Source organism: Dipodomys ordii, unplaced genomic scaffold, assembly GCF_000151885.1.
Source record: "Dipodomys ordii isolate 6190 unplaced genomic scaffold, Dord_2.0 Scaffold72, whole genome shotgun sequence".
NCBI classification, from domain to species: domain Eukaryota; kingdom Metazoa; phylum Chordata; class Mammalia; order Rodentia; family Heteromyidae; genus Dipodomys; species Dipodomys ordii.
The window spans coordinates 9,118,326-9,141,747 of record NW_012267288.1 but is presented as its reverse complement, the minus strand read 5'-3'; the positions used below and the strand labels follow the sequence as shown (position 1 = coordinate 9,141,747).

At 39.9% G+C, this 23,422-nt stretch overlaps 1 protein-coding gene across 1 annotated transcript in view; it reads right to left on the bottom strand.

The window, feature by feature from the left end:
* Positions 1 to 23,422, bottom strand: part of Dock4 (dedicator of cytokinesis 4) — a 421,543-nt gene that overhangs the window by 24,469 nt on the left and 373,652 nt on the right. The window contains exons 36-41 of the mRNA XM_013024050.1: positions 15,850 to 15,998; positions 13,810 to 13,896; positions 11,699 to 11,803; positions 7,975 to 8,116; positions 6,501 to 6,667; positions 3,408 to 3,494 (exon numbers count right to left, since the gene is read on the bottom strand). Of these exons, the coding sequence (XP_012879504.1) occupies positions 3,408 to 3,494; positions 6,501 to 6,667; positions 7,975 to 8,116; positions 11,699 to 11,803; positions 13,810 to 13,896; positions 15,850 to 15,998 (737 nt within the window). The remainder of the gene's footprint in view (positions 1 to 3,407; positions 3,495 to 6,500; positions 6,668 to 7,974; positions 8,117 to 11,698; positions 11,804 to 13,809; positions 13,897 to 15,849; positions 15,999 to 23,422) is intronic.

Genomic DNA, 23,422 nt, shown 5'->3' with positions numbered 1-23,422 from the left:
TGAATCTCATATATAGAGAAGTAGGAATAAGATCATATGGAGTTCCTGGACTAATGGAATAATTAAACAATTTTTTTTGTATTTTACACAAAATGAATTCTGAACATGCTGCTAGGTAGGTGGCAATCAAAGGTTTTTCTCCTGAATGACCCAAGCAGATGATAGATAGTCAGTGAAGGGACTGGAGCCTGTGGGGTTGAGGAAAATATTGCATTAGATGCATTGAGATTGAGTATGACAGCTTTACAATGACAGGAAAACTATTGATGCAGGTGAGGAATAAAGATAATAGTATTTTGTCTTTCATTATATCAATAAAGCATTTGTTGAAAAATTAAATAGAGAAAGAGAGGGCGAGGGAGAGTAAGGCAGAAGAAAAGGGAGAAGATAGGAGAGAGAGACAGAGAACAAGAAATATATAATACCACTACTGCTACCACACTTTATATAAAGTGGAGATTATCTCTAGATACAACCACGAATTTATAAGAAATATAGGCCACGGAGAGACAAGTTAAATGACCCTACTGGGATACACTCTACAAAATGAAGACTTATGGGAACATTTCATAAGAAGCCACCTTGTTTCTTCAGTAAAATATCAACAAACAAAATACCTGATGTGATGGGAATATACAGATTAAGGAAAGTTGTGAGACAGTAAAAAACATAAGCAGTGTCTTGGTGAAACATGAATAAATATTACATATTTTATGGCCAACGAATTATTGCTGGCCTTCTGGATAATATAGTGTTATTATGGCTATATTACTTTCTAAGTACACATAATGAAATCCTTGTAGATAATGTTTAAGATCTGTTTCAGTATAAGTACAGCTAAAATTAGCCATTTTTTCCCTAGCATCTGAAGTAAGCTGATAGGTGAATCAAATTCATTTTATATTTTCTTCCTATTCATATGCTGTTACTTAAGTTTAAAATTTGGTGCCTGATTATCCAGTTCAGAAGAGATTGAATGGATAAAGGTATAGCAGGACAATGAGGCCACTCCTAGTGTACAGTACAGTAACAGACCAGTAGATGGCGCTGATGGTGGGGGCTGAAGAACAGATTTTGGGTGTATTTTGAAAATTGACTTTGTTGAGGGCTGAGATGTGACAATATTCTTGCTGAATTTTAAGGAGCCATTATTTATGGATTCCAAATCACAAAATACCTTGTTTAAGAATTTTTAAGGATTTACTTTTGTACCAGGAAAAAAACATAGTTGGGAGGTTTAAAAAAATCAATACATTTACAAATCCTAAGAAAGAATAGTTCAATTACATCTTAACAAAACTGAGTTTATGATTTAAAATAGGTCTGACTACATATGAGACTCTGATCTGAAACTTTTGATGCTCATTTATTTTGAAACTCAGATCTTTTCAGATTTTAGAAAGGTAATAGAGAACGCATGTCTTTTAATCAATTGCATTAATATTTCTTCAGTGAAACATGAGATTCATTCTAAAGGACAGAAGGTTAATGCATAGCATTCTGCTAGAAGATTTCAGGAGGATAAGCAAATAAACTCCAGAGTCACAGCAATATACCTTCTGGTTTTCAGATTCTGGTATTACCTGTTAGAAATATGAAATTTCAATTCATTTTTCCTATGCTTAATGAGCATCTACTATGTGCCCCTGTTCTTGAAGACTTCCAACAACAAGAATTGAACCAAAAATCCAGTAACTTTAGTAGACAGCCAGATGTTCCAGGAAGCAGAAACAAAAGAACACCACCAAGCCTTCTAAGAGTGGGCAGTGCTCGGGGGAACAAGAGAGTTTGATTGATTCTGACAGAACAGAAGATTACATATTCTAATAAAGTAGGCAGCTGATGTTTGAAAGGTGGTGTTTAGTAAAGCTCCTTTTATTATTACCAGCATGTTACTTTTCATTAACTCTGTGTGTGTGTGTGAGTGTGTGTATGTGTGTGTGTGATGTTTTAAGAGCCAGGAGCATTGGTATGACCTTGCAGAAGTTAATACCTTGAGCTCTACGGATCTGAAAAGGCTCTGTGAATCCCTAATACGGGAAAGGATGATTAAGAATACTTGTGTGGGTCAGGCCCCTGCTGCTCAGTGAGAAGTACCACACTAAGACCCTTTGAGCACTGTGTGGCAGCCACCTCTTTTCCATGGAAGGCACTAGGGTAAACCATATAAGTAACATGCTTTTGGTGACCCTTGGCTGTATAGGAACATCACTGTACTGATGCAATCTGATAACTTCAGTTTGATTTTTTTTTAATGAACCTTTAATTCTTTGGCACTGCAAAACAAAAATCCCATCAAGTCCTTGGCTTCATTGAACACGATAAGTTGATGTTTCACTTCTGAGAGATTTTGGGTAGAAAGACAAGAAACCTTCTTTGTTCAATAATATGGTGGGGCCTTTATGTAAACAAGGAATGGGTTACATTCTATTTCCACATTCTTTCAGGCAGAGGATGGTGGTAATCAAAGGGCCGGTCTCAGCCATGATGGCTCTCTCAAGAGAGGGGGAAAAGATGTCATGAGGTTGTGGGGCTGTGGTTCAACTGAAGGTGCTCTCAGCCTGGAGAGCAGTAGAGACAGCAGGGTAGGGGGTTTCACTCTGGTTGAAACTGCCTTTAGTTGTTTTTTCCTTTACAATGGGGATCAGTGCTGAGGGCATATTTGACAATCGAAGGGCTCCTGAGTGCTGAGGTGACTGTAAGGCCAATCTCCACGTGGTGTTCTACTCTGGGCTGCTCAGTTACTAATATACCACCATCCCTTCCAATACAAAATACCCAGACTGGACCCTGTTTGTGAGACACTGTGCTGGGGCTTTATAGTAGCTTCCTACTGCCTATAAGGACACCAAGGCTAGAATTGAGGAATAAAACTGGCTTGGGACTCAGAAAAATCTTGAGTTTGTGTCTGTTCTTTTGGGACATCTTTTGTGTGACTGCTGGCAGCAGAGGTTTTTAACTTCTTGGTAAAGGAGAATGAGAAAGCTGGGGAAAGAAAACATATGTCATAACTCTGAGATGATAATTAAGTAAGACAGGCTAGGAAGTCAGTTGGCACGTGGTGGTTAGGCAGCAAAGGCCATGTAGCTATCTAGAAGCATCAGGAGAGCTGAAACTCCAGGTTTTCACCCAAGAGTGAGAATCTTTTAATTTTTTTTTTTTTGCATGCTACAAACACATTTATTTCCCAGGAATTCCTCTAGTTAGTTGGGCTACTAGAATATTAACGCTAAACTTTACAGGCTTCTTAATAGCAGTGAATATCATCAATAAATATTTCCTAAGTTACTGGAAGTGAATCCAGGGGCTTCGAATCCAAAGCAGAAGCAATTAGTATTTGGCCTGACCCAGATGGGCAACTGTGATGAGAAAGCACTTGAGAACAAATGAACTCTGATCCTTCTTACCACTTCTCGCTTTTCCACTTCAAACCAGCGGGAAATTCCAGGTAAACTCTGCACCAAGTATAAGGATGTCCTCTCCACCCAGAGACTCTGAAAAATAATACAAATTAAGTCCCCAAGATGCTCTTCTTCTACCCAAGATGCACTGGGTTATGGCACAATGACGAGGCTTGCTCATTTCTCTCAGGCTTTCTCTCAGGAAACTATCGCAGTAAGATGCTGTGGAAGTTATATTCATGACTCCATTGTATATTGCCTGAAACTTAAAAAAAAAGTCGATGCAGAACAAATGAGCCCCAACATCAGAAAGGAAGCATCAAAATACAAAAACAGGCTGTCATGTTATTTGCTATTTCTCCAAAATTTCAATTTAAACTCTTTCTTTTTGTTGTTGTTGGTGGTGGTTGGCTTAAACACAGGGCCTGGGGATGGTCTTTAAGCTTTTTTGCTCAAGACTAGCACTCTACCACCTAGAGACACAGTTCCACTTCCGGTTTTTGAGTGGACTTTTCTTCCCTGGGCTGGCTTTGTAAAATTATCCAGAGAGCTCAGACTCCTGAGTATCTAGGATTATAGGCACAAGCCACCAATGCCTGGTTTTTTAAAACTCTTTTCACTTCTCAAGCTTCAGTTCTTCTTATCTGAAAGAGCTAACAGTACTTTTATGAGCTTGTCACACAAGGTTAGAACAACAGTATCCTAAGGAAAGAAAAGAGCTTCAGGCACAACATCAGTAGCTCAATCTTTCTATGCCTGAAAGAAGCAGAGGCATGGCCCAAATGATAGAGCCCAGGCCACAAAGAAAAAAGCCTAGTGAGAGCATGAGGCCTGGTGTTCAAACCTCAGCAATGGGACAAATAAACAAAACAACAAACCCTGAAGGAGACACCTGACTTGCCCCAATATTGCATTCTAATTACTTAGAGAGTCCCAGTGACACCCACTCTAGAACTGGCTCCCTCTTCACTGCCATCGTCCCAGTAGCCAGTTCCCTGGGCCTGCCCAAACCGCTCAATCCCGGGGCAACAATATGTTAGAACAGGGGTTCCTTCTCATCAGGATGAGATGCCTCAGGACAGGATGACCCACAGCTGCCTTGGGTACCAGCTGCTGTTTATGACAGGGTTTTCTTTTGTTGATGAGATTTGGGTATCTATGCCTCATCTTTCTTATTTAAGGCAAATGTATTCTGGAGAGGACAGCAACTTTACAAAACTCCTTGAAGTCATGCCATTTATCCAAAGAACAACCAAAAAAAAAAAACTGGAAGGATTTTTTTGCATTAGCCAAGAGCTACTGAGATCATTATGGCAGAATCCCTGTGAGAAGGTGTTCTAGTGGTAATGGGGAGGAAAGCAGATACTGGTGCCCAGGGAGAAGAAAAAGGGAAGTTTCAGGTGTGTGTGTGGGGGGGGGGAGTGCACAAGTGTGCATCCATGCAAGAGAAGGAGGTGGCATGTGAGCTGCATGCTGAAGAGTGTGCAGGGGTTTGCTGGGGGAAGGTAGAGGCTCACAGGCAGTAGGAAGCAGCCCGTAGACACAGAGTGGCTTGTGAAAGGGCACAGCCACTGAGGAAGAAAAGCTGGATGCTGCTGGAGCTGAAGAGGAGGAGGAGAAGGAGGAGGAGAGGACGGGTGAGTGGGTTGTGGTGAGGACTGGTTTCTTGAATTGGGGAAGGATAGTTTGGAGACAGATTGTGAAGGCTAGAAGCTCAGGGAGGAGAGGCCAGATTTACTCTTCCCTTCCCCAATGCTGCTATGTTGTTGATGAATATTTAAAGTGATGGCTACGAGGAAAGTAGGATAGTGGAAAAAGCAACAGGGAGGGGAGTCAGAAGATAGAGGCTCCAGTGCTAGCCTTTTGGGAGGAGTTGGTGGAGGACTTGGACAAAGCTAGCTGTTTGAATCCAGTGCATCTTTGACTTGGTGGAGAACTACATCATATACTGATTAGATCAGTGGAGGACAAAAAGACAAGTGTCCAGAAAGAACTAGAAAGCCATCATGATCCTTTCAGTATCATTTCAATGGTCTTTTCCAATGATCCTCTTGCTTTACTACTTAACCCATCAAATCGGCTTGCATAAAGATTCATTCTTTATTCAGCCCCATTGAAACTGCAAAACAATCCCAGACTCCCTTTCTGACTTCTTGACTGAGCAATTACTAGAGTTATTGCGGGCAGCACCGAGAATTGAGTGCGGTGTGGTTGCCAGGAGTGTCAGTACTAGGCAATCATGGCTAATAATATTAAAAGAACACTTCCAACTTAAGGAGGGAATATCTGTGATGAGGCCAAGGAGTTCACTTAGCAGTTTTGGTATGGGTGCAAATACTGATTGACTAGAGATCTATCTGGATATCTATCTATGTCACTTTTTTTCAAGGAGAAGGAAGATCACATTTTTTTTGCTGAACAGTCTGCAGCTTTCTGCCCAAGTAGGGGCCATGAGAACTTTTATCCCTTCTGGTTGGAAGCATGTTGAACTAACAAGGCAAATTCTAGCTACTGAGAGCAGGCAACACATGTGAGGCTTCTGCTCTGGGTCCTCTCCCAAATCCTAATCTCATGCTGTTCTAATGGGAAAAAAGAGCAGCAAACCCCCCCGTGGACCATACCAAACCACCAACCTATCCAACCTATTCTCTGACTCTGGGCTGCTTTTTCCCTGTTCATTGTCTTCTTCACTCCTTGTACTCACTTATGTCTAGAATACATATTATGAGATTTCCACAATGGTTTCAACTTCAATGGATGAGAAGACTCAGTTCAACCATGAGAGTTCACAAAGAGTGATCTAAGGTCTACTATTTTTTTTGAGTGGGGGGGTAACATTTCTAATGCCAGAATTAGTGATTCTAAGTCAGAAATCCTGACTCAGAATTCTTGAGCTGGAGGCCAAAAGTCTGCTTGGTTAAAAAAAAAAAAAAAGCCCCACTCTACTATACAGTACAGTTGAAGACCCATTAGACTATAGGATTCCCAGAGTCCCTTCTGGGGGCTATACCAAATAACTACTTACCAAGGGTCTGTCCCCAAGGAGCCCACAGCCTAGTAGAGCACAGAGGAGGGAGAATGTCAAGGATTGCTTGTTACCTTGAATTCATTCTCTTTATCTTTCGTGCCTTTGTGGAATGGTCTGTCATAGCGGAATTTCCAGATGTGATTCACTTTATAGAAACTTTTGATGTTGTCTGGAACACCTTCTCTCTGCAGGACCTCCTGGCTCTCTGGTATGGGAGTCACAGCATATATTTGCAAATCTAGGATTCAAGAGTCAAGGAGGGAATCGGACTTGGCAAATTTCAAAGAAGTCTGGCTTGAGCTGAGCTGTGTCCAGGGGAGGGTGGGTAACAATTTGGTGTTTCCAGTACCGCTGAAATCATTTTTAAAAAATTGACAAAGATGATGCTAAGAACTTATTTCATACTATGTTCCAAACTGAAGGCCTTCAATTAGTTCTTGCTAGGAGATTTTGACAAGGTGAACCTTTGTACCACTGGTATTTTTAGGGTTGGGTAGGTGGGGATGGTTTGAATCGTAGGTACTCAGACTCATCGTTGAACATAAATACAGTGTGTGCATAAACCCTTTCAAATCTATGATGTTATGCACAGCCTCATAGGCCTATGACCAAAGAAAGAAACTAGAACACTGACAATGACTGACAGTGACCTGTGCTACTGAGACCTGGCCCACAACTGTGGTGCGCATTCTCCCAAACGCAGGTATTGATGAGCAGAGTGCTTTCTCAGTTGTGGTTATTTTAAACTCTTATATTCAAAAGGTGATCATCTTTACTTGTATGTATGCATTTCCTTCTCCTCTCAAAGAGAGACAGACAAATATTCTTTCTTATGTGATTTCTTCCTTCTCTTGCATTTGTGTCTCTATTTTGAAGGGTGAACTGTAACTGTCACAGGCATCTCATGAGTTCTGTATGATACCTGCTGCAGGAGGAGGTGGACTGATAGATAGAAGGAGCACTGGGCATGTGGTCCTGTCTGTAATCCCTATGCAACTCTACCTGGGTTTCTTTGTGACGACAGTGGGAGTGTAAGGTAGGTGGTGATCATTAAGTGCTACACAGGGCTGTCATAGTGAGGAGTACCCCCCCCCATGAAAGTTACTGGAACTTCCTCTTTCTCTTCCATTCTGCATTTCAGAATAAAAACACTAAGAGGAAAAAAGGGATGAATAATGAATATCATGACCCCATGATCCCTATACTTCCTTGAATGGACATTATTTCCTGCAGGGAGGCTAGGAAAAGAATCTAGGGGAAATTGCTAAAAAGGAGCTTTAAACAAAGGTGGGGTTGAGATATGAAGGAGTTTTAATTAAAAGGAAAATAAAGGTTCTTTAATGGGATCTTTAAGGGCTTTCTTTTCAACTGACACTGTAATAGAGCAATTACATTCTGTGCAGAATGAGCTAAGCTAAAATTAAGATGATCAGGGTAAGAATCTACTGAAAAGGGACTTGTGGCTGAACAACCCTGCAAGAAAACGCCCTGTAGCTAACAGCTGGAGCAGCCTGACTGGGACCCAGCCGCTCTAGGCATGGATACACTGCGCTTCCGCCTGGAAGATGGTTTCGTCGGGCTGGTTGGCGTGCTGCATGGCGATGGCATGGGGGAACTCGTTCAGCATCCTCTGTTGGAAGGCTTCCAACCTCTCATAGTCATGTCCCCGACACACAAACTCCTTATTCTGAGGAAGAAACCAAACAAGAACTCAGGAGTAGGTTACACAGGAAAGCCAAGAGGTACAGCCACAGACACAGGGACCAGCCCTAACACTAGACTATAATGAAGATAACATCCATGCATCAACCTGAAAAAAAAGTCCCAAATGTTAAAATCTCAGGGCAGAGAGCATATACTCTCTCCTGCTTTTGTTTTGTTGCTGCATATTAAATGATACAGATGTGTCAGGGTGATCTCTATTGCTTTAAATAAGGCTCAGCAGAGTGCTTCACTCTTCCTACTTCTCTTATGTGAAGTACAAACGTGTCCAATTCTCAGAGTGCCAAAATACAAGAGCAAAAGCAACATTCCAAATGTTGGGGATAAAACCTGGGGTTTGAACTCGGTGCTTCACACTTGAGAGGCTGGTGCTCCACTGCTTGAGCCATGCATCCAGCTCTTTTTCTTTTGGGTCCAGTTGTGGGACATGAACTCTGGGCCTGGGCGCTGTCCCTCAACTCTTCAGCTCAAGACTAGCACTCTACCACTTGAGCCACATTGAAACATTTTGCCTGGGCTATCTTATGTCCCACATAGCTGGATTGACAGGCATGTACCATTGTGCTTCGCTACTGTGTGAAGTGGTGGTCACACGAACTTTTTGCCTGGGCTGGTCTTAAGGCATGATTGTTCCTGATCTTCATCCCCTCTTCCTGCCAGCTCCCTTCACCCCTGCTAAGACTACAGGTGTGAGCCACGGGCATGGGCACCAGCTGCAAGTCATTTTTATAAATTTTATGTCTAATTTATAAATAAATGTTACCATTTGGAAGACAAGAAAGTACATGTAAGAATTAAAAATGTACTTCACTGAGTTATTCTTAAAAAGCTCCCAAGGTCAGCCTCACCTCTTTTGCTGACGAGAGCCTTCCATGAGAAAAAGGGTGAACTCATCTGTACCTGCACCTTTGGAGGCTAGAAGAACCAGCTCAGCTTGGTTTCTGATAACCAGGAACCCATTTATATGGCTGGAGCCATCTCTTAAAGAGTTTTAGGGCCTTGCCAAATATTGGACATATTTTTGACTGTTTTAGGTTTAGGATAAATATTCTGTAGGCCAGGATTCTTTCATTCATGTCAGAAGGCTGAAGGTCATTGTTGAATCCAGCCAGAGAGCTAGAAAGATGGGCAGATTTTCCAAAAGTATTTTAACAAGCTGGTTACATGGACGTCTTTCTGACAGCTCAATCTGGAAACTTCTACTGTTTTGCACTAATCAACTGTGCAGTCTGAGTTGATCTTAATTAATCTGTGCAAGCTTGATAAGTTGCCACCCATTCCCACTCTACAGTATAACCAGAAACCAAAGTTCAAAGGCTTCATGTCCATGTATACTAGCTTTAAACACAGGTGTCTAAGGCCTGAGCTTTGGCTATCCTGCATATGGCCTGGTCAGTTAGGGCCAAACCAGGAGCTGCTAACACTAAGAAAGGTTGTGAGGTCTCATGCTCCAAAGGTCTTGAAGAAATGGAGAGAACAGTTTATGGCTTGAAAAGGCGAAAGCCCAAGGTTTTCAGCATTTTTCAGCTCTCCATGGTTCTTCTCATTACATAAAACAACCAAAGGAAGAGCTACAAGACTGCAGTAAGGGACTCAGAAAAAACTAGAAGGTAGGTGTGATGGCACATACAAAAGATAGAGGGAGAAAGATCACGAGTTCAAGGCCAGCCTGGGATACACAACAAGATCCTATCACCAAACTAAATCAAACAGGGTAGGCACAGGTAGCTCGTGCCTTTAATATAGCTACTCACGAGGCTGAGATTTGAGGCTCTTGGGTAGTAGCCAGCCCCAAATGACCCAAGAGCCTCTCACCTTCAGTTAACCAGCAAAAAGCCAAAGGGGAAAGGTGGCTCAAGTGGTAGATTACCAGCCATCAGCAAAAAAACCAAGTGAAAGCGTGAGGCCTAGAGTTCAAGCTCAATATCAGCACAGAGACAAATCAAACCAATTAACTCAACAAAAGTAAATTAAAAATAAAAACTAAAAAAAGAAACAATTGTAAGTAAAAAATATATGCACACATCTATCTATCTATCTACACAAACAAAAATGAAACAATTGGTAGACTCAGGGCAGGTTTGTAGCTGCAGACAACTGGAGAAAAGGCCATAGAAAATGCTTCAGTTTCTCATGCCACAAAATGAATCAGAATACTTTCATAAAAAACAGTTATGTAGACTATACCTAGAAATCAGGACTTCAGATGGCTGTGTGCTTAACATTTTCTACAGAAAAGTGACACGTCTAGTGCAAATAAATGTACCTTTGATTCTGTATTCTGATGTGCCCAGCAAAATGAATGATGACTAAATGGACAATAAATGTCATTTCTCTTTCATTCTGTCTATATGCGTATGTACTGACAGTTAAGAAAGGTTTTGGGTTAACCCAAATACTAAAATATTTATACATTGGGATTTAAAGTTATAACAAACTGACTCAAATGCATCAGTTATCCAGGGTATTTCTCGTTAAGTATGTGAGATGAAAATTTCCTCTGTTAACCAATCTTTTTTTTTTTTTAAAGGTTTTTATTATCTTTAAGTAGTTGTACAAAGAAGTTCCCATTCTACAAAACAGTATATGAATACAAAGTGTCTGACAACATTGTTAACCAATATTTTAACATTACTTTTTAATGACAAGCATTATTGAACACTTTTGTATGCTATGATCAAGTCTTCTATAAATACTCAGCCACATAAAACAGTACTTGGTCATAGGTGAAAAACTGAAAGAATGGAGTTGATTATTTCATTACCTAGTAGTCACATTAAAATGTCTGGAAATTTCTCTTTGTCAAAAGTTTATATTAGCAATAAACTGGATCTTTTGTGCTGGATGACATTTACCTTTTCACAAAGTCAGCAAAAAGGCAAAACAACACTCTTCACATAGTTCTGCAGGTACAATTTCCACACAATGTGAAACTGCACTGTTTCTCACAGGGATGTTATATCCCCAAAGAACTCCCCCTCCCCCTTTTCTCTAAAGGAAATTGCAGACTGAACAGAAGAGTGAATATCATAGAAGACAAACTATAATCACCCAAGCTTACTTACAATATACACTTAGAAAGGAATAGATTGCCTTATCTCTTGGGAAATTATTCAAAATGAATGGCTCTAGATTAATATTAATGTGATGCTTGTAAACAATAAGGTTAAAAAAAATCCCATCATGGGCTGGGAATGTGGCTTAGTGGTAGAGTGTTCACCTAGCACGCATTAAAGCCCTGGGTTTGATTCCTCAGTTTCACATACACAGAAAAAGCTGGAAGTGATGCTGTGGCTCAAGTGGTAGAGTGCTATCCTTGAGCAAAAGAAGCTCAGAAACAGTGTCCAGGCCTTGAGTTCAAATCCCAGGACTAGCAACAAAAAACAAAAACAAAAACAAAACAAACAAAAAAAAACCCCAATTCCCCAAATCCCATCATGCCATTATCTTCCTTGCTATTCATTACAAGACATCAAAAAGTTCTTAGCATTCTTTTTATGAGAAATCTGTATAGGATGCAAACAAATTAACTGGTATATTTACTTACTCTTAAAAAAAATGGAAACTTTTTCCCATAAAATCCAACTCTGAAGAACTCGGGTTCCAGGCGCTGCTGGTCCATGATCTTGTCATACAAAGAGGCCTCCATCATCTATGGAAGCACCAGAGAAGTTCAAAATATTCCATCTCAACTGTCATCCCCAATAGGACAACTAATTAGAGAAGATAGTTCTTCTATAGGAAAGTGATCATTACAATTCAGAAAAGAGAAAGAAATAAGACCAAAAAAAAATGTGTTCTTTAACTTGGCAACGTTTTTCTATAAATGTCTAGAGAGCAAGTATTTTAGGCTTGGCAAGCTATGTGGTCCATTCCGTCTCTGTTGTAACAACTCCTCTCTGCTCTGCTCTGCTCACAGGCTGTGCACAGGGTATTGTTACATGGTATTATTAAAGTAAATCAGGCCTATAGCCTATAGAAGGAGTATTTTCTTCCTAGTTAAATAGAAATTATCATGAATGATTAGAAGCAAACACTTTCTGGAGAATTCTTGTGCCAGGTATATTTACCCTGTGGATTTACCTTTGAAAGGCTTTACCTTTTAAAGCAGTTGGAAGGTGTACCCTCAAGTAGGTGGAAAAAGGGTAAACTAACAAACTGAACCCGAGGAGCCCAGAGAGCCAAGTGCTGTCTGGGCTGGAAGCAATTAAGCATGTCTCTGACAATGCATACATTTGATGGGATTATCCTCCTCAGGGTTTCCTGAGAAAGACTAATATTGCACTTGGAGCTTCCCCCTATCCCCAGTAACAGCACCCCAAAGAACAGTTGGTTTGAAGTGTATTGCTTTGGGTTTATAAAAATGTTAGTGACTATGGCACCCAAGGGCTCTCATGGGTAAACACTGTAACCTCGCTTCTGTGCAGAGACAGGATGCCAAGAGATGACAGGCCACATTTTTATATAAAGCTGCAGTGCCTGCCAGAGTCAGCATGACGAATTGAAGTTAAAACAAGATTTCTCTCTTTGGTTTTCATTTTAGAGGAAGTATCAATGAACTGCTGACATGAAGCTCTATGCCAAAGTACAGAGCATTTCCTCCAGGTAAATAAAGGACTGTGGTGTCAGGAATTCTGCAAGGTGTTAAAGGTTTATATTATCTCTTCAATGACTACCTCAGAATTAGTCACCATCATAAATTTTGTTTTGTTTTGTAGTGTGTGAGAGCTGATGATCTTGCCTTTTTACTGTTTGTGCCCATACTGGGGCTTGAACTCAGGGCCGTGGCACTGTCCCTTAAGTTTCTTTTTTGCTCAAGGCTGTCATAACAGTTAGCCATAGCTCTGCTCCTTCCTTTTTACTGGTAAACTTTAAACAGTAGTCTCCTAGACTTTCCTGCCTTGGGCAGGCTTTGAGCTATGATTCTCAGATCTCAGACTCCTGAATAGCTAGGATTACAGGTGTAAGCCACTGGCATCTGGTTCCAGATGATCCTGTTTTAGAAACTCAGAACAAACACAGCATACGTAATGACCTGTATATTGCAACAAGGCACAAAATATTCATGCTACTAAAGAATAATAAGGACTGGGTAGACAAGCAGTTCTCGGAACCTAAAGTGAGAGGATACAAAACAACTGACTGAGGAACAGAGAATGTTAAACTCCTTAAGCTTTTAGGTACTAAAAACCTCAGTTTTGATTTAGCAAGAACATATATCTGAAGCTAAATTGAGTTGACACAGAATTTGGCCCTAATTTATTTTGAAGTGAGCCAGCTAGCCATTTTTACTAATCTGCTTTGCGGATTATGGTCTATTGTCACAGAGATTTGTGTACAATTGGGAAACTCTTCAACCTGCATGGAGATTTTCCACAATAAACTTAAAAAATATTGATTCTGTGTGTTTCAGATATTTTAGAAACACATCAAGGGTTCCCCTTTTGTATATTAATCAAAAGCATTACACAGATCAATTTGTTATTTTTCTGTATAAATAACTGAGTATGCTTCAGAAAAAAAAACACAAACACTTATCTTAAAAAAGGTTTCTGCAAAGCATATCAAGATGATCACAAGTTGATTTCACAAAACCAGGCCATCAATTTCATCAAAAGAGACACTAGAGCCTGATTAGAATGCACCTCGGTACCTTACCCTCATCTTGCTCAGGTTTCTGTAGTCATAGTAACTCTCGTACTGCTCTGCAATCTTCCGGCACAGGATGATACCATTCTCCCAGCACTGAACAGAAGAATGAGAGAAATGTAACCATCTACCAGATTCACTTACTTCCACCCAAAGGTCAGCATATTAACTGCATTCAGGGCAAACAGATTATCTTTACATCATAGCTTGTAGATAGAATCACTGAAAGTTTAAATGTGAAAACACTGTGCAATTGTTGCGTACATTATTAAAAAAAATATCTGGAAAGTTGGAAATCATTGTTAGTGACAAGTCATTAGCATATGGTGCAGAAACAGTATTTTCCAGTGTTATTTCAGTATCATCACCTTGAAAATAACTGCAGTCGCACAATGGCTGCATAGATGGATACTCCTAAGCTTTCAGTGCTGAAAGGGAATTATCACTGACCCTAAGACTCAGTTATTCATGCTGGGTGCTTCAGAGCCCTCACTGGGATAACTTGCACTTGACAATTGTTTGGGTCATTAGACCCTGCCTTAGACCAGCTGGTTGCTCTCAGAAAAAAATGCAAACGTTCTTTGATCCAGCCTAGCTATCAACAAAATTTTCCTGCAAAAGGTCAGATAGTCAAAATATTTGCCTTTGAGGGTCACAGAATGTTTGTGAGAACAATTCATCCATCTGTTACAGCACGGAAGCAGGTGTAGGCATGAATGACTCCGGCTATATTCTACTCAGAATTTATGGATACAAATATCCATATCCACACAATATTACTGTCTCATTTCTTTTCACCCATTTAAAATTGTAAAAGCTATTTGTAGGTTGTAGGCTTTAGAGAGATAGGTAGTGAGCCATATGTCCTCAAAATCATGGATGTACCCTTGATCTAGCACAAAACTCCTGAAATGGGCCAATATTTGAGACTTTGTAACAGCTTGTTATACATGTGGAAAGTTTACAGCAGAAGGGCAAAAAGGCACTTCTTTTGCTGGTAACATAATGTTATACGTAGTTAGTTAAATAATGAGGATATAAAAGAAGCAGCTTCCATTTATCAAATTTCAGGCACATCCCATGACATTTTGTAAAAGAATGATAGTCACTGGTTAGATTTCATTTTTTTCTGTTTAACCTTTGTGATTAGGAAGAGACATTAAAATTTAAGACATTCCACCAAAGCATCCAAGGGTTCAAATCAAATTAAAAGTGGTGGTCAGGTTCACTTGCTCTTCAGAGAACAGCAAAGCAGGCAGAAGTGAAGTAGAGTGATGTATGAAACTGCAGTGAGCCAGCTAGGATTTTTGATCACCTCACGCATCTATAAGTATATGAAGCAAGCCATAAACTTCTTTAAGAAACCCAGCCACCTTTATTTTACCTTAAAACATGTTGAATGGGGCAGAATGCATGCTAATTTGGTGAGTGAAGGTTTTTCTGAGAATAAAATAGCTGAGTGCTATGGTCTCTGTGTTCTTCTACATTCGTATGTTGAAATTCTAACTCCCAAGGTGATGGTGTTATGGAGAAGGGCTTTTGGAAGGTGACTGGGTCAAGAGGTGGTACCCCATGAATGGCTCTAGTGCCTTTATAAAGAGGAGTGAGAGCCAGGTAGCCCTTCTACCATGTGAGGGAACAAGCTACACTGAATTTGCTGAGAACTTCACCTTGAACTTCTCAGCAACCCCAACCATGAGAAAGAAATTTCTTTCTCTTATATTAGCCACCTACTCTCCATATTTTGGTATATATCAGTCTGACTATCAGTCAAGATCAGTGTTCACAAAAGGCTGGTGCAGAGGTCCAATGCATGGAATCTCCTAGTACTTGTCACAACTTAGATTCCCCAGCCCCATGTCAGGCCTACTTAATTAGAATGGCTAGGGCCATGGCCTTGGACTCTGCATTTCAATAGCTCTTGGGTGTTTCCAATGTATATTAGCATGAGGAATCTTGCTTGAGGTGGTAGCCATTATACAGTAGAAATAAAAGGAAAGGGATATCAATTTAGTTATCACAGAAGATATCCAGAGCAGGAGCACTTACTTTGCCTCTATCAAAGTTCTGAATGATGGTGAGGTGCAAGTGCTCCTTGCGCTGCCATTCCGTTTGCATAGGGTAGGTCAGGAACTCCCTGAGCGGCCGGTCAGACCATTCCAGCAGCTCATCATACAGCAGGAGGGTGTACGCAGCCTCTGCAAGTCAAAGTGAAGACAGGGATTTTCAGATAGGACCTCAAACCACCTCTCTTTAAATGGGACCAATGTTTAGCTAAACTGGAGAACACATTATATCCCAAATTTTGTTACATTGTATAAACAATGTCCAGAATCTATGCAAGAACAGGCTAGTGAATAGCGATTTCTCTGTGATGTAATTATAGAGATCTATGTTTAACCTTTTAGTTCTTAGCATTTAAAAAGAAATCCCCCCCCATACTCTCCATTTCTTAAGGGTCTAAGACACATGCTCAAGGATATCTTATTGTATCTGGCTCAATGATAAGTGTGTGGGGGGCATGCCTTTGTTAGAAAAATCCATAAGCGAGCTCCTCAGGGACTATGAGACATTGAATCGGATATACTTAGAAAACAAAAATTAACAGCACCTAGATTCTTCAGTGCATAAAGGGCTATTTTTCAACTGGTATTGGGGAAGGAGATGTCATGCACAATACAGTCAGAATTTGTGAGGGCCAAAGAGGCCAGAGAAGAGCAGTGAAAAAACCAAAAACAAATCCTGTCCTCTTTCCCATACAAAAACAAAAATGAAAACAAAAAAGAAAAGAAAAAAGAAACAGTCTTCTCCTAGCCTAGGGATGAGATGATGGAGGGACTGGATGAGGAGTCTGTGCGTGGAAGAATGGGGAGGAAAATGAGAGGAGGATGTGCAAGCATGTGGGCTGTGGGAGAAGATTCTCTCACAGAGTTCAGCAAGGCTACTGAAATCGTTACATGCTCGGTGTAGCTGGATTTCATACAGAAATAAGCAACAGGTTGATATTCTGTATACAGACAAGGAGAAATAAATGGTGGCTTAGGAATTTAGTTTAGTTAACAGATCAGACAGTGAAATTTCATAGACTACTTGACATTCTCCAAATAAATATGGATGGACAGATCAAGAACAGAAACCAAAATTCACTGCCCTTGATGAAGGACTGTTAATTTTTTTCCATTAACCATGTTATTGTCAACTCATTCTCTAAACTGAAGAAAATGGACCAACCCTTAAGTTATTAAAATCCATGTAAATATAACACCATATGCCTCTTAAAAGATGCAAGATTCGCTCTTAACACACAGCAAATCTTCATTTATCTGTCTTAAGGCCAACTACATATAAAGTTCGAAAGTACTGTGTTCAGTTCAAATACTATCATTCGGCCATCACCACATATAAAATAGTGAAATAAGAAAGACCAGACTACCTATCACTTTGATCTTGTCTAATAAGTATAGAAGTCCCATGAGACAAGGTTTCTAGCCTTTTTAGTCTCTTAATAATTACCTTCGGTAAGCTCCAACAATCACCTGGCTTTGATAATTTTTTCCAATGTTTTCCTAACCAACCAGCAGTCTCTTATGTCTCTCCTTTTATTTGCACTCTATTACCAATGGACTCTTCGTTTGATGCAAATAGTCATGTTATTTTCCTGATCAAAACCAGTCAATAACTCTCAGTAGCCAAAACAATAAATTTAGGCTTCCTAAGAGAGAAAGAATTGCTCATTATATAATTCTCCTTCTACCTGGTTTAGGTAAGAAGTAGGTGAAGTTGTTTTTAAGAAGTTGGGTACAGGGTCTCATGCCTGTGATTTCTACCTATTTAGGAGGCTGAGATATGATTGAATCTACATGAAGGATTAGAGCCACATGAATCTAGGAGTCTCATATCAAATTATCCAGCAAAAAATGTGGAGGTGTGGCCCAAGTGGTAGAATTCCATGTTTATTGAAAAAGGCAAGCAAGAGCATGAGAGCCTGAGTTCAAGCCCCAATACCAGTCCCCTGCCCTCCCAAGAAAGAGTTCTCAGTAGTTCCAGCTCTTAGAGTCCCGGGGTTCCACCATCAACTATTAAGGAAATGAGTTAGATGCACACTGATCCACACACAGCTGGGCCCACAGAGATGGGGATGCCTTTGGTTGCACTTCCTTGTGGGGCCTGAATGTCAGAGGAACAGAGATATTTTGTGATAAAAGTGTCAGCTACCTGATAAATGAGGAAACAGCTAAAGCCCCATAATGGAGGCCACCATGGAAAATTCTCCAAGAATTACAATAAACAGATCATCAGAGGTGTGCCATATTTTGAACAGCCTTCTAGCTTTCTCAAACATCTAAGATGAAATCCTCCTGTTTAATTTCCTACCTATCTTTGTAATCAATGTTGATCACCTAAGAAAACCTCCTGTGTGTCTTTGCTCTCTCCTACACACTTTCTTCTGTTTGTTTTTGTCGGTCATGGGGCTTGAACTCTGGGCTTGGGCATTGTCCCTCAGCTCTTCAGCTCAAGGCTAGCGCTCTACCACTTGAGCCACAGTGCCACTTCTGGTTTTCTGGTGGTTTATTGGAGATAAGAGTCTCATGGACTTTCCTGCCCGGGCTGGCTTTGAATTGTGATCCTCAGATCTCAGCCTCCTGGGTAGCTAAACACTTTCTTCCCGTCCTCTGCTTCCCTCACACCCCATGCAGATTCCTAGCTGCCTCCCCAGCTTGTTTCTTCAAGCCTTTCTCCCTTAGCTGCCAAGTAACTCAAGTAAGTTCTCATCATGCCTCTTGAATTTCTTTTGTGTCTCGCCTAGGCAACTGTGCACTCAAAGGAATCTAGAGATTAACTGGTCATTTCACAGGATTAAGAAGACAAAGCAATGCCCTTCCCCTCACTCCTCATAGGAGTAATTTAAAGGATCATGAAAGTCAGATTTGCATACAGAGGATGATGGTGGCTGCCAGACCAGGGGGAAGAGGCAGTTTTCAGTTTGGGAAGATGAACAAGTTCTGGAGGTAGATGGTGGTAAGGGTTATACAACAAATTATACTTTAATATGGTTAAGATGTTGTTTCAGTGCATATTTCATAACCATTTTTTAAAAGAAAGAGCAATAAAGGTTTCCAGTTCCAAATAATGATTTTCCAATAATGCCTTGCCCTTGGAAGGAAGGCCCAGGGATGGCTGGGATGGCAGGTATGAGTGAGATGCCCTTGGGAGTCTGGCAGGTCGTCAGAAGAAGCTGACAAATAACTAAATGGTGGCAGGGGAGAGGTATGAAGACAAATAACAACCACGTCAGAATGTAATTTGGAAACATGAGGATATATCTGGGAGATGTGGTTTATGTAGATGAGTCTGTGGAAAGATTTTATTAAATGAAAGCAAACACACAATGAGCTGTGATACTGATCTTCAGCAAATTAATGTTAGAAATGTTCATTGTACTACTTTTTGCTTATTCTTCTATATATGTAGAAGAAAGATTTCTGGGAGACCTTTTAAAAAGTGTATAGTTTTACACATAAATCATTGCATTAGTTTGATCAGTATGTAGTGAAGACATTCATGGAAAAAAAGAAAAGAGGAGAGTGGAGATGGATGAAGAATGGGAGACAGTATTACAGAAGGCTGGAAAAGGGTTGACTCATTTCAAATGATAGAAAAGTTTTCCCCCAAATTTCACTTTTTTCCAGGACACACGCAGACACAAATGAGGACGTGGGAGAGGAAGCAAATGTCATAAGAAAAAGCAACTTAATACGATTTTGGGGACACAAAACTGTATGCTGAGTAAATAAAGAGATCTATTTCTAAACTATCAGATAAATCTGGACTTTGTTTCAGAGGATCAAAATATATCTGTTCCATATTTGGCATAGCTTGTCCTTGGTTCCTCTCTCATTTCTTATTTTATGGTCTTTAAAATGAAACAAGCCTAGTAGAGGTTGTTTCCTTACTGATTTAGGATTTATCCATCTTGAAGGAAAACTGGTGTGAACATTTACTTAATGTCTGAATTCACGATTGATATTTAGCTCTCACATTTCTAGGCACTATTTCAAAAAATTATGACTAGGAAACTGAGGACTAGAAAACATTATTTCTCTCCTCAGAAACTTACTCTTTTACTGGAAATTATCTATTTGTCTACCTACACACATATGCATGCATAGTGCACATACACATATATCTTATATAAAATATAGCTAATAATAAACTGATGTATTGCTAAGTGCTTTAATGGAAATCAGAGAAAATCTAATGAGGAAAAAGAGATGGAAAGGTCACTTCAGCGCATGTTAAAGATGAAGGGTTTTAGCTGTACAGCTGTGAGGAAAAGAAAAAGAAGAGGATAGCAGGATAGGGGAAGAGTTCAAGGAAAAGCTGTACAGGAATAGGTCCTGAAGGATGGAAAGAAGGTATGTGGGAAGTGATGTTGAAGAAACACATATTGGTGCAAATATGATAGACTTTCAGTGAAGAATTAAAACTTCACTTTGTAGAATAAACTGACAATATAGTTTTATCTGGAGAAGGAATTGGGAACTTTTTCTTAAGGGCCAGACATTATATAACTAGGTTCATTGTAAGACTGTAGTTATTTCAGGCTGATCTCAACCACTTATTTTTTCCCCCCATAGCACAGAGGTACCCACAGATAATACATGAGCGAGCCAGCACAGCTGAGTTCTAATAAGACTTTCATTAAGAAGCAAGTGGCTGGTCTGAAGGTTGTAGTTTGCTGACCCCTGCTCTAAGAATTACAGGTAACAGGAGGGAGTTCAGGCAAAAGACAATGAAGGTCACTGAGGCAGTAAAAGTGGAAACGATAAAAGGAAATGTTTTTGAGAGACTTTTTAGGAAATAAAATATGAGATTCTGTAGATTCTCAGGAGCAACTACTTGATGGAAGTTAGGAAAAGCTAGGCTCAGGGACAGTATCCCAGTCTCCACCCTGAGCAAACAGTGATGAGACTGAGGCTGTGGAGCCATAGCTACAGGCAGATTTAAATTCTGGGAGCCATTACAGAAATAATTTCCCTGGAAGAATAGTGTGACAAAAGCCTATGATTCATAATTCCTAAAGCCAATGAACGGGCTCTGGTTGGAATGGAGTAAATACATTCCACTCTATCTTTCCAGTGATTACAATTAAATACTCTTGACAGACTATACAAGGCGAATACTGGAGGAAGCCAAAAAATAAAGATGACAAAATAGGAAAACCAACACTTAGAGAATAAAGTATTAAGTTGTTTGTTTTTAATTTTTTTGCCTTATTTATCTCTGGTCTTAAAAGTTTTCTATCACCTGGAACTGCAAATGGAAACAAGACAGAAGAGACCTAATAAAAGCTCTTCTAGTCAGGAAAGTGGATAGAGGGCTCCTATGGGGTAGTTATTTTCTCCTCTGGTTTCTCCCTGAGCGGATCCCAGGCACAGATCAGTGGTGGCAGTGAGAGAAATGGCATTGGTAGCAGTCACTCCTGAAGGCTCTTCTTTCTCTACATGGGCCTCAGCAGACCATTTGCAGGGCGCCTATCAAAGCATGGAGAAGATTGAGCCTTGGCTTTCAAACCAAACTGACAGTAGAATCGTAACCTTTAGAAGGTGGTGCAGGACTTGAGGTCTGAACCTAACTGGGTTTATTGTTAAAATCGTCAGCCAACAATTCTCTAGATTTGTTAACAGATCCAGAAACTGGTAACATAATACTCAACAGGTCCAGGATGTAATCCAAAATTACTTGACATTCAAAAAACTAGGAAGCTAAATAACTCTCAAAAGGAAAAGGCAATTCACAGATGCCAACCCAAAGATGACTCACACATTGGAACTGTCAACACAGGCTTCTATGAAGTAGCTATTATAACCAGGTTCCATGTAGTAGATGTGAATACTTTTTAATGACTGAAAGGATAGAAAGTCTTTGCAATGAAATTGAAGCTATAAAAAGAAATTAACCAAATGGGAAATTTAGAAGTGGGTGATTTAATAACAAAAACAAAAATTTTACTGATTTACTAGAGATGACAGAAGACAACCAATGGACTTAAAAATATGAATCAGTAAAAATTATCCAGTCTGAATAATAGAAGAAAGCTGGAGAGAAAATGAACAGAACCTCAGGAACCTATAAGACAAATATTACAACTATTAAGAATAACAAAACAATTTCCAAGTATTAGCCGGTATTAAAAATTAAAAAAAGACTAATTATACATGCCATTGTAGTCCCAAAAGAGAAGGCCTAGGGTGGAAATCATATTGAGAAACCCAAACAAGGTTAAACTTTTGCAAGCCCAAACAGGTTAAACTTGGAGGAAAGAAAACAATGTCCATACATACAATAATCAATCCACTGAAAATCAAAGATACATTCTTTTTTTCTTTGTATCAGTCCTGGGGCTTGAACACAAGGCCTGGACACTGTCCCTGAGCCTTTTTTTTGCTCAAAGCTAACGCTCAACCACTTGAGCCACAGTAGCTCCACTTCCAGTTTTTTTTTTTTTTGTTGTTTGTTTTGTTTTGTTTTAGTAGGCATTTGAGAATTAAAGAGTCTCACAGACTTTCCAGCCCAGGCTGGCTTTAAATCATGATTCTCAGGTCTTAGCCTTCTGAGTAACAAAGATTATAGGCATGAGCCACTGGTGCCTGGCCCCAATGATACATTCTTGAAGGCAACCAGAAAACAGACACATTCTACAATAGATTAATGCATAGGATTACATATTTCTCATCAGAAACAGAGGACAGAAGACAATGGAACAAAAATTTTCAAGTACCAAAACAGAAGAACTATTCACTTAAAATCTTGTATTTGGAAAATACATTTTGGGGATGATAGTATGCCATATTTATATCTGGAACAGCTCCCTAAAGCTCATGTGTTAAAGGTGTAGGCCCCACTTTGGTAGTATTGGGAAGCGGTAGGAACTTGCAGAGATGGGGCTGGTGGAAAGTTTCAGGCCACTTGAGGCTGCTCAAAGGAAATTGTGGGAACCTCTCCTTTTCCTTTCTCATGTGTCCTGGCCATGGCATGAATGGTTCTACTTTACTAAGAACTCCCTGCCATCACGTGGCTGCCTTAACACAGGCCCCAAAGCAACATGACTAATCAATTATGGACTGTAATCTCTAAAATTAGGGGCCCAAAATAACAACAGCCATGCTGTTACAGTAACCTAAAGCTAACTAATACAAAGGTACAAGAAAGACATTCTTAGGTGACAGAAAAGCAGAATTCTTCATCACTGGGTTTGCTCTAAGAGAATTACTAAATCATGCTCTTTGGGCAGAAAGAAAAAGATAGAAAAGGAAAACATCACAAATGGAGAATGAGTAACCAAAGTGGCCAATATCTGAGTAAACACAATAAAGTATTTTTAAATTCTTTAAGATCAGCATGAATGATGAAAGCAAAAATGATGCCATTGTTTGATCATTTTCAATATGGGTAGAAGTGGCAATATGGGATACAGGGCAACACAAAGGGAAGGACAGTGGGATGTACATGGTTGTAAAATTCCCATACTGAACTTGAAGTAAATAACTAGCTAAGACTATAAAAAGTTAGGTGTGCATTTTTGTAATCCCAAAGGCATCCTCTATAAAAAATTATGCAA